A 10283-nucleotide genomic window follows, 5' to 3' on the forward strand; every position below is an offset into this window, starting at 1 on the left:
TGTGAATTATCTTTCATCTGTAAAATTCACTCTGAGAATGTAAGATACCATCAATTGACTTTTAGTAGATCAACAAACAGACAGAGAGCTCCAAGTAGATTACAGTGTGTTTATTCAGTGTGTCAATAATTTAGGGAAGATTGGAGCGGGGGTTAGTGTGTGGTGCCTCTGGCAGTGTTCGTCAGTACTGTGAATCCACCGAAAGCCTCTGACACTCTCCCAACAACACAGACAGACCAGTCAATCGCTCTAGTCTAGAAAAGGCCTAGTTCTATAGCCGCCACTCAGGAGGAACTAGCTGCGGCCCACCATTAGGAAGGCTAAATAGCTACCACTCAGGAGGAACTAGCTGCGGCCTACCATTAGGAAGGCTAAATAGCTACCACTCAGGAGGAACTAGCCGCGGGCCCACCATTAGGAAGGCTAAATAGCTACCACTCAGGAGGAAATAGCTGCGGCCTACCATTAGGAAGGCTAAATAGCTACCACTCAGGAGGAACTAGCCGCGGGCCCACCATTAGGAAGGCTAAATAGCTACCACTCAGGAGGAACTAGCTGCGGCCTACCATTAGGAAGGCATTTCTCTAAGGCATAATTTCTACAGTGGCTATAGTGAGATACAGTCTTCAGTCACTCACACGGTATCACTTTTGTCCCAGAGAAAAAAAAAGATACAGATCTCTATAGTACATGACCCTTCCCTGCTAGCTGTGCTCTGTGGCTGGCATAAGGATAGGACTAGCTGAGCACATTCTGCACTACGGCTTGTTATGTGCTGTAGCAACCGAAGGCTTGCCGTAGCCGAGCACTTAAGGCTAGTGGCGTGCTATGGCTCTCTAAAGCTACAGCCTAGCGCTGTGGCTAGCGGTCCTCTCCTCCTGTTAGCCTAGCACTGTGGCTAGCTGTCCCCCCTCCTCCTTTTAGCCTAGCGCTGTGCCAAGGTGTCCCCCCTCCCTGTTAGCCTAGCTCTGTGTATAGGTGTCCCCCCTCCTGTTAGCCTAGCGCTGTGGCTAGCTGTCCCCCCCTCCTCCTGTTAGTGGTCCGTTAGCCGTGCTGAGGGTGGTGCTGCAGAATGCTCTCCTCTCTCTGTAGACACGCAGGATGGCCTCACACATAAACCGGAACTGACACTTGAACACAAACATAAAAACAGTCCAGTCACATACAACAAACATACCAAAGGAATTTGCAGACATAGTAATTAGGGTTTCAGTCAGGGCTCAAGGCTGGTCTTGGAGGACCGTAGCTAATGGTTAGACGTATAGGCGTGCTTGTGTGTACCGTGGTCTGGATCATCATGGCCCTCTGGTCTCGGAGCGTCCTGATGATGTCCAGAGGGAACACAGGTCGTCCGCTCTCCAACAGCGTCAACGCCGTCTCCATGGTAATGAGAACACCTGTACGCCCAATCCCAGCGCTGCAATTACATTAACAACATACATGAGGTGTTATAAGTCTTGTATCCCTAGAGCGGTAGTTTGTGTGTGTTTGTGTGCATGTGTGTACCTGCAGTGCACCATAAGTGGCGTGTCTCCTGTCCTCCTCTCCCTAACAGAGGTGATGAACAGCAGGAAGTCTGAGGGGTCATCAGGTACACCATGGTCTGGCCATGCTACATACTGCAGGTGGGTCACCGAACGCTCCTCTCCCAGCTGGAAACACGCACACACATATAGGATAATAAACACAGAAGGAAAACACTGAGAGAACACACACTTTTCCAATCTGTCTCTTTTATGAAAGATATTTTAATAAATTAAATTAACCTGGATATGTGATGATTGTAATGGGAGAGATGTATGAGATGCGGGGTGAGATGGATGAGATGCGAGGAGAGAGAAACAGTGAAAAGTGTAGGGTGTGGTAACTCAGTTACTGTGATGGGAGATCTGGAGGAGAGTAGAGGGAGGAGAGTAGAGGGAGGAGAGTAGAGAGGGAGAGAGAGAGGGAGGAGAGTAGAGAGGAGAGAAGAGGGAGGAGAGAAGAGGGAGGAGAGAAGAGAGATATGGAGGAGAGATGGAGGAGAGAGGGAGAGATGGAGGAGGGATAGAGGAGGAGAGAGGGAGAGATGGAGGAGGGATAGAGGAGGAGAGAGGGAGAGATAGAGGAGGAGAGGGAGAGATGGAGGAGGGATAGAGGAGGAGAGATGGAGGAGGGAGAGATGGAGGAGGGAGAGAGGGAGAGATGGGAGGGATAGAGGAGGAGAGAGGGAGAGATGGAGGAGGGATAGAGAGGAGAGAGGGAGAGATGGAGGAGGGATAGAGGAGGAGAGAGGGAGAGATGGAGGAGGGATAGAGGAGGAGAGAGGGATAGAGGAGGAGAGAGGGATAGAGGAGGAGAGAGGGAGAGATGGAGGAGGGATAGAGGAGGAGAGTGTGTTGTCCAGCCTGTGGCTCCATGCAGGGATTAACTCTGACAGCCAGAGGAACAGATGGGCCAGTACAGCAGTGTAGTGTGTGTGTGTACTCTTTGGTAGGCTATTATTGTAAAGGAGAACGTGTTCTATATTAACCTCTGTGGTGTAAAGGTAAATAAACACAATGCCAATGGAAGCAGAAACACGTGGAGCTGGCTGGGGATAGTTTGGTCAATGTTTCCTGTGGAGAACTCTCACACACACGCCTCCTGTTATGTGAGTCAGGTCGTGTGTTACCTTTGTGTGTGTGAGGGTGAACTGGCGTGTGACGTAGGCCAGGTTGCATTCCTCGGAGTGGCAGCTGACCCTCAGGTACCCATAATCAACCACTTCAGGAGGGTGTGGCCAGTACTGGTGGCACTTAGTCTGAAACACACACACATATACAAACAAACACAATAGATTTGACATTCATTAATATTGATTTACTAGAGGCTATAACACACCTTTAAGCTCTGAGACATTTTATTTTACTGAGCTGTGTTCCATATTTCTGAGTCAGTGCTTCACTCAGTGTGTTCTCCCAAACATCTCAGGACATTCTCAAGGCCAGGACTTATATTACATCAGGAGATGAGTGGAAACTGACTGTCAGCCTCAATGTGTGTGTGAAGCACCTGTGGAATATCAGCAAGATGATCAATTAGTGAGAGCTTCAGGTTACCAAGCAACAGGCAGGCAAAGATGCACACAGCTACTCACAATGAGCCTGGGTCCTTGGGAAACCGGTGTGTGCTGTACCCATTCTCATTCGGTAAATGTGTGTTTCACTCTTTGAAAGAGAGAGAGAGAGATAGAGAGGAGAGAGTGTGTCCGTGTGTATACCCGTCCTCTCTCGGTGAGTGTGGTGAGCATGATGATGGTGTGTGTGCGTTGCTCCCACACACTCTGCCAGAAGTGAGTGCAGGTCTGAGGCAGCGGTCCTTGAGCTGCAATGTAGCGCAGACACACACCAGACCCTGGGGGCTCCACCTGACACACAGAATATACAAATACAGCATAACTACACACAAGTCAACAAGGACAACACTAAACACAAAGTGTGTACTGACCATGATGTGGCTTGCATTGATGTAGTCCTCTTGGTCCTGAAGTACCACTCTGGAGACGTCATCTGACAGAACAAAGAGTTTGAGAGTGTGTGTCAGAGATGGAGTCAGAACCAGACCCGCACAAACCACCCCAGACCCACACAAACCACCCCAGACCCACACAAACCACCCCAGACCCACACAAACCACCCCAGACCCACACAAACCACCCCAGACCCACACAAACCACTGTACCAGCTCAACAAAGAAAGGACAGTGTCCTGTCCTCCAGCTCCCACAGATTCAGGACATTAGGGAAGATGGGCACACTGTTGAGTCACTCCCACTAGGACACAGAACTGTGTGTGTACTCACAGGGCAGCACGTCCTTGTATCTGTTCTTGTCTGTGTTCTCTGGGAGACGAGCGCAGGATACTGATAGGTCAGGCTTCCTCATGTACAGGTTCTACAACACACACATCATCACTCACTACACTCTTCTGTCTGGATTGTCAACAGCAGGTTTTATTGTGATGTGAATGATTAGTTATTCCCAAAGTGCATTTGTTACATTTAAACACACAAGTCCCTTTCATAGTGTTGTTGCCTAACTAAAACACACCTCGAAGTGGAAGGTGAGAGTGCCTGTCTGGATTCCCCTCTCCAGTTGTTTCATGGACTCTTCAAGTGTCTGGCCTCGTTCTGATTGGCCAGGCAGAAGCAGTGGATCACCGTGTGATTGGCCAGTCAGAGACAGGCCAGAGGGAAACTGCAGCAGGGGGGCCACACGCCCTGGACCTAAACACACACACACAATGTGTTACCTGCATCAGTGTCTCTCTCACTCTCTCTAGTGTGTGTGTTACCTTTGCGTCGTATGAGCAGAGCCAGTTCTCTGGAGTGGGACTCTCTGCTGGCTCTTATGAACATGACAACCTGGTCATGCGTGTGTTCAGAGATGTCGCGACCGTTGATCAACACGACCTGGTCACCTTCCAACAACCTTGGCTCAATCCGCCCCGCCTACAATCAATTAATCAATCAACAAATCAAGCAAATCACATTGGATTAATCTAAAGTACTGTTTACAAAGGCATTAGCAACACAGATAAACCAGAATACATGGTCACTTACAGGGGAGTCAGGGTTGACTTGGGATATGGCCAGAGGCATCTTCTGGTCCACGCCACCCTGAGAACAGGAACACAGTCAGGGATACAGGAATGGTACTGTATGTAACAGAGTGTGTGTGATCAATTGAAGGGGAGACTCACTTTGACATTGAAACCAAACTTTCCGTTGTGATCAGGAGCGAGACGCACCAATAGCAGGTCTCCATCTCCCAGAGCACGCTGCAACACACACACAATTGACTGAATCTGGCACACACAGATGAGATACTTTATCCCAAATACATGATCACCCCCACACCCGTGTCTGTCTGGGTAACTACCTTGTCCCGGTAGTGAGAGGTGGCCTCAATGTCGTCCTCTCCTGTGCTGATATCATCAACTTGTGACAATCCGCCCCCTTGGCTGTGTGTACCAGAAACACTGATATAGATACTGTGTTCAGAACTTACTCCAACATGAGAATGTACTTTACACTGATACAATTTCATACCGTGTGCAAGTGTGTGTGTCTGACCTGTGTGTAGGCGTGCCCTCCTGGCTGCCCCTGCTGCTGCTGAGGGAGACCCTGTAGGTGTAAAAGACGTCCTCCCCCTCTGACACGTCTCGCAGGTCATTGTTCAGCTCCACTGAGGAGGGGCGGGGTTTACGGGCGCCATGACGCACACGAGGACTCCGCCTAACAGAGAGAGAGACAAGGTAGGATGAAGTTACCCCTAGACACAGCTACCCCTTAACATGGAATCTCCTGCTGTAGCAGTGTGTGTGGTGTGGGCAGTACCAGTTGGGTGTGAGCGGGGGGGATCGGGACGGCAGGCTCTTGGTCTCCAGGTGTTCTGACGAGGTGGACCCCCTCAGAACCGGGTTCCACTCCATCCCACCCATCACTTTCTTACACACTGGACCACTGCAGAGGAGACGAGAGTGTGCAGATGAGTAAAAGAGAGAGAGAAAGATAGTGTCTGTTATGTGTGTGTGTGCGCTTGCCTGTCTGTTTTAGTGTTGCCCAAGGCCCAGTGTTGTGATAGCAGCTTGTTGTGTATCTGGGTTGCCAGGTTGGCGTAGTGTGGGCTACGGGTTGCCTTGTTGGAGTGGAAGAAGCAGTGATGGTCCACACATGACCTCCACAGGCTCTTACATGCCCTGTGGCAGGGCAGGACCAGGCTCACCACACAGTCCTGCGTCTCCCCCTGGAACACACACACAAACACAGGTTATGAAGACAACACTAAGGCCAGCCAATAGGAGAGCAGGACACACCATTTTGAGCCAATCAGGACTCACATGTTTGCGTCGGAGCTGCATAAGGAAGCGTTTCCTCTTGAAGGATATCTTGATGATGTTCACCCTGCAGGAGACAATACATACTCAGGGTGTGGGTGTGTGTGTGTGTGTGTGGTGTGTGTGTGTGTGGTTGTGTGGGGTGTGGGTCTGATCAGAAGTCCAGGTGTTCACCAGGGGAAGAAGCTGGAGCAAATCATGTTACAGAAGATAGCCACGCCCCCTGAGGCCAATCCCACCAATAGAGGGGAACTGTTGGAGTCCTGAGAGAAAGACAGAGATGGAATAATGAGAGGAAGCCGAGGGAGCGTCAGAGGGGAGGGTCCGAGGGGAGCGTCAGTGGGGAGCGTCAGAGGGGAGCGTCAGAGGGGAGCGTCAGAGGGAGACATACGGAGGTACTTACAATGGCATTGTGTAGCTCCACTCCATACAGCTCCAGTGTTCTTGCTGTATTGAGAAAACACAGCTCTGCCTCACTCTGCTTCAGCCCCCTGAAACAGCACATGAATAGGATAGGTTGGTATCAGCATTATGCTAACAGCTCCACCATGTCCTCTAGTAGGCCAGGTGGTGCTGTATACACACGACTGGCCTCTGTGTGTGTGTACCTGTGCCCTGGGTACAGAGCCTCCACTCTAGACAGGAAGTCATCGTCCTGCTCCGGGAGGAAGTGGCTTTTGGACAGGTAACCAGGGAGAAGGTATGGGGAGTAGTCACCTAGCTCAGCTACAACACAGAGAGAGAGAAGACCGAAAGAGAGAGAGAGCGATATGAGAGAGAGAGAGAGAGAGCGATATGAGAGCGAGAGAGAGAGAGCGAGAGAGAGAGAAGAGGAGAAAGAGAGAATAGGGGTGAAATAGAGAGAGAGATTATGCTAAATCCCCAGACAGACAACACACTAAAAAGACCAAAGAAGAGAGCGTGACATACACTGCACAGCATAGGAGGCCAGTACTACAGCTGCACTCAGAGGACACTTCAACCTGCAGGACACACACACACACTTTCTCAATGTAATGTCACACTGTTTACACCACTAGGTGGAGTAAGAGGGAATGTATGTGTATGTGGGAGCCCAGTGTGTCTGACCTGCCCTCTCTGATGTCACTCCTGATCTGGAGGAAGTACATATGCCTGCAGACACACAGGACAGTAGAGGAGACGGTTATCATCTGAATCAGACATATACTGTACATCCTAATGACACACACACACACTCAACATAGTCTACAGGTACACAGACACACATAGGGGATCTGAACCCAGGTCTCCCATTGGAGAACCCAACCAACCTCTTGACCATTAGACCAAGAGGAAATTCCCTATTGGGCCAAAGGTTCCACTGATTTTGAAGTGGCAGGCAAGGCTACCTCGTCACGAGACCATGATCCCTACTCATGTCCCTACCTGGTCTGGTCATGCTGTAGAGAGTTGGGGTCTGAGATGAAGAATCGGACTCGGAGGGTCAGGTAGAAGGGAGAGACAACTCCTGTAGGACAGAGTCACTGTCAGACACAGCCCGATGACCTCACCTCTGACATTAATCATCCAACCGCCACCCCTGACCTTAATAATCCATCACCCCTGACCCCTAATATGACCCCCCACAATCCACACACCCATTCCACAGAATTCAATCTTAAATTTAACATCGATCATTTATCGAAATGCACACTGGACTAAACAGTAGGATGTCACTGGGCTCAGGCTAAACAGTAGGATGTCACTGGGCTCAGGCTAAACAGTAGGATGACACTGGGCTCAGGCTAAACAGTAGGATGACACTGGGCTCAGGCTAAACAGTAGAATGACACTGGGCTCAGGTTAAACAGTAGGATGACACTGGGCTCAGGCTAAACAGTAGGATGACACTGGGCTCAGGTTAAACAGTAGGATGACACTGGGCTCAGGCTAAACAGTAGGATGACACTGGGCTCAGGCTAAACAGTAGGATGACACTGGGCTCAGGTTAAACAGTAGGATGACACTGGGCTCAGGCTAAACAGTAGGATGACACTGGGCTCAGGCTAAACAGTAGGATGACACTGGGCTCAGGCTAAACAGTAGGATGACACTGGGCTCAGGTTAAACAGTAGGATGACACTGGGCTCAGGTTAAACAGTAGGATGACACTGGGCTCAGGCTAAACAGTAGGATGACACTGGGCTCAGGCTAAACAGTAGGATGACACTGGGCTCAGGCTAAACAGTAGGATGACACTGGGCTCAGGCTAAACAGTAGGATGACACTGGGCTCAGGCTAAACAGTAGGATGACACTGGGCTCAGGCTAAGGTCTCATTTAGTGTTTCTTACCTTTCAGCTGCTTCTTCAGTGGTTTGTTGGCTTCTAGCCACCTCTGCAAGACAAACAAACTATGTTAATCAAAGACATTCTGCTACATTCACCATCTGTTGTGTACGTTTTAGAGTACTCACTAAGTGTGTGTGTAGCTACTCACTAGAGAAAGAGTGTGTGTGAGCTGTGTTAGTGTAGATACTCACTAGAGAAAGAGTGTGTGTGAGCTGTGTTAGTGTAGATACTCACTAGAGAAAGAGTGTGTGAGCTGTGTCAGTGTAGATACTCACTAGAGAAAGAGTGTGTGTGAGCTGTGTTAGTGTAGATACTCACTAGAGAAAGAGTGTGTGAGCTGTGTCAGTGTAGATACTCACTAGAGAAAGAGTGTGTGAGCTGTGTCAGTGTAGATACTCACTAGAGAAAAAGTGTGTGTGAGCTGTGTTAGTGTAGATACTCACTAGAGAAAGAGTGTGTGAGCTGTGTCAGTGTAGATACTCACTAGAGAAAGAGTGTGTGTGAGCTGTGTTAGTGTAGATACTCACTAGAGAAAGAGTGTGTGTGAGCTGTGTCAGTGTAGATACTCACTAGAGAAAGAGTGTGTGAGCTGTGTCAGTGTAGATACTCACTAGAGAAAGAGTGTGTGAGCTGTGTCAGTGTAGATACTCACTAGAGAAAAAGTGTGTGTGAGCTGTGTTAGTGTAGATACTCACTAGAGAAAGAGTGTGTGAGCTGTGTCAGTGTAGATACTCACTAGAGAAAGAGTGTGTGTGAGCTGTGTTAGTGTAGATACTCACTAGAGAAAGAGTGTGTGTGAGCTGTGTCAGTGTAGATACTCACTAGAGAAAGAGTGTGTGTGAGCTGTGTTAGTGTAGATACTCACTAGAGTGTGTTTATATGTGTGTGCGTGTGTGTAGCTGCTCGTGTGTGTAGCTGCTCACAGGAGAGTGTGTTTGAGCAACGATGGTGGTGTTGGAGTCTCGTAGCTGCAGACTGAAGAAGTGTCTCTCCAGCAGACCCAGCTGGTTACACACCTGCTCCAGCAGAACCTCCCCTGCATCCTGCTTCTGAGAGATGCAAAACACACCTTATACTGGGAGTCACTCAGTGTGTGTGTGTGTATGTGATATTGTAGTACAGTATGGTTTGGTAAAGCTTCTCTAATGAGTGTGTTCTCCAGGTCAAGGTTGTGTGTTGAGATCAATGGGAAGCTGAGATCTGAGTCTCCCGGTCTGCCCTTCTGACACTGCTATCATTACCACTCTACAGAGATTGATAGGAACTACATATGATCTCTGCACATCAGGAGAGAGTGTGTGTCTGTGTATACTCACATTGACTGTAAAGGTCTGGATAGTGTTGTCCAGTAGTTGAACCAAACAGAGTAGATCAGGCTTGGGCATGTCTGTTACCGCCGGTTACTCAACCTCACACACACACAAACATTCACTTTCTCTCACATACACGTCTATCAGAGTCCAAAATGTGTACGCACAGCAGTATTCTAGAATATTGGACCGTTGGCTTTCATACTTTTTCGAATTCTTAACACATTCAAATGAATAGAGGGACGTGGAGCCGCGTTGGTTGTGAATGTTGGGGAGGTACCCGTTAGGGCTGTGCGTCTCCCCGCGGACAGTGGTCTCAGAGAAGCGTAGCTATGTCACAAAGGGATGCCGGACTATCACGTCTCTGTGTCTTTGCACTCTGATTTACGCTTCACTCACACACTGACAAACACACACTGATGCAACCCTCAGTCCATTTCTCCACGACCTGGGGAGAGAGATACAACACACACACCTTAATGAAACACCTCCAGACTGGAAATTGTGATGATATCTGCTCATGTAGTTTAGCCCCTCCCTAAGGATGACATCGTCTGCAGAGAACCGGCCCTTGTCATTCGCTCTCACACACACAAAACCTCTCACACACACACACACACACAAAACCCCACACACACACAAAACCACCCACAAAACCACAAACACACAAACAACCCCCCCACTCCCCCCCACACACACACACACAAAACCACACACCCACGCCCAGTGAGTACTTTTTGTGTCTGTGAAGCAGTATCATGCTGCAATGAGTAATGCAGCGGGAATGTGTGTGTCTCTGTTGGT

General features: G+C 49.2%; 1 protein-coding gene across 3 annotated transcripts; it reads right to left on the minus strand.

The window, feature by feature from the left end:
- Nucleotides 1-95: 95 nt before the first annotated feature.
- LOC311140553 (tyrosine-protein phosphatase non-receptor type 3-like) lies at nt 96-9927 on the minus strand. Of its 3 annotated transcripts, none has more exons than XM_084175660.1 (25): nt 9486-9927; nt 9093-9218; nt 8173-8215; nt 7266-7347; nt 6948-6992; nt 6789-6841; nt 6467-6584; nt 6262-6349; nt 6033-6121; nt 5862-5925; nt 5565-5767; nt 5359-5484; nt 5095-5256; nt 4901-4982; nt 4722-4799; nt 4582-4638; nt 4314-4470; nt 4070-4245; nt 3823-3913; nt 3469-3530; nt 3242-3388; nt 2654-2782; nt 1507-1652; nt 1282-1417; nt 96-1130 (listed from the first exon to the last, which is right to left on the minus strand). In XM_084175660.1, exons 1-25 carry the CDS (start codon nt 9552-9554, stop codon nt 1011-1013), a joined length of 2649 nt encoding a protein of 882 aa, XP_084031786.1. In that variant the 5' UTR covers nt 9555-9927; the 3' UTR covers nt 96-1010. The 3 variants fall into 3 exon arrangements, with proteins under 3 accessions (XP_084031786.1, XP_084031785.1, XP_084031787.1); XM_084175659.1 differs by having other exon boundaries at nt 4901-5000; nt 9486-9898; XM_084175661.1 differs by lacking the exons at nt 96-1130; nt 1282-1417; nt 1507-1652; nt 2654-2782 and having other exon boundaries at nt 3076-3388; nt 4901-5000; nt 9486-9642.
- Between the last annotated feature and the right edge of the window lie 356 nt (nt 9928-10283).

The sequence above is a fragment of the Coregonus lavaretus genome (genome assembly GCF_964263955.1).
Source record: "Coregonus lavaretus genome assembly, chromosome: 13".
Taxonomy (NCBI): Eukaryota; Metazoa; Chordata; class Actinopteri; order Salmoniformes; family Salmonidae; genus Coregonus; species Coregonus lavaretus.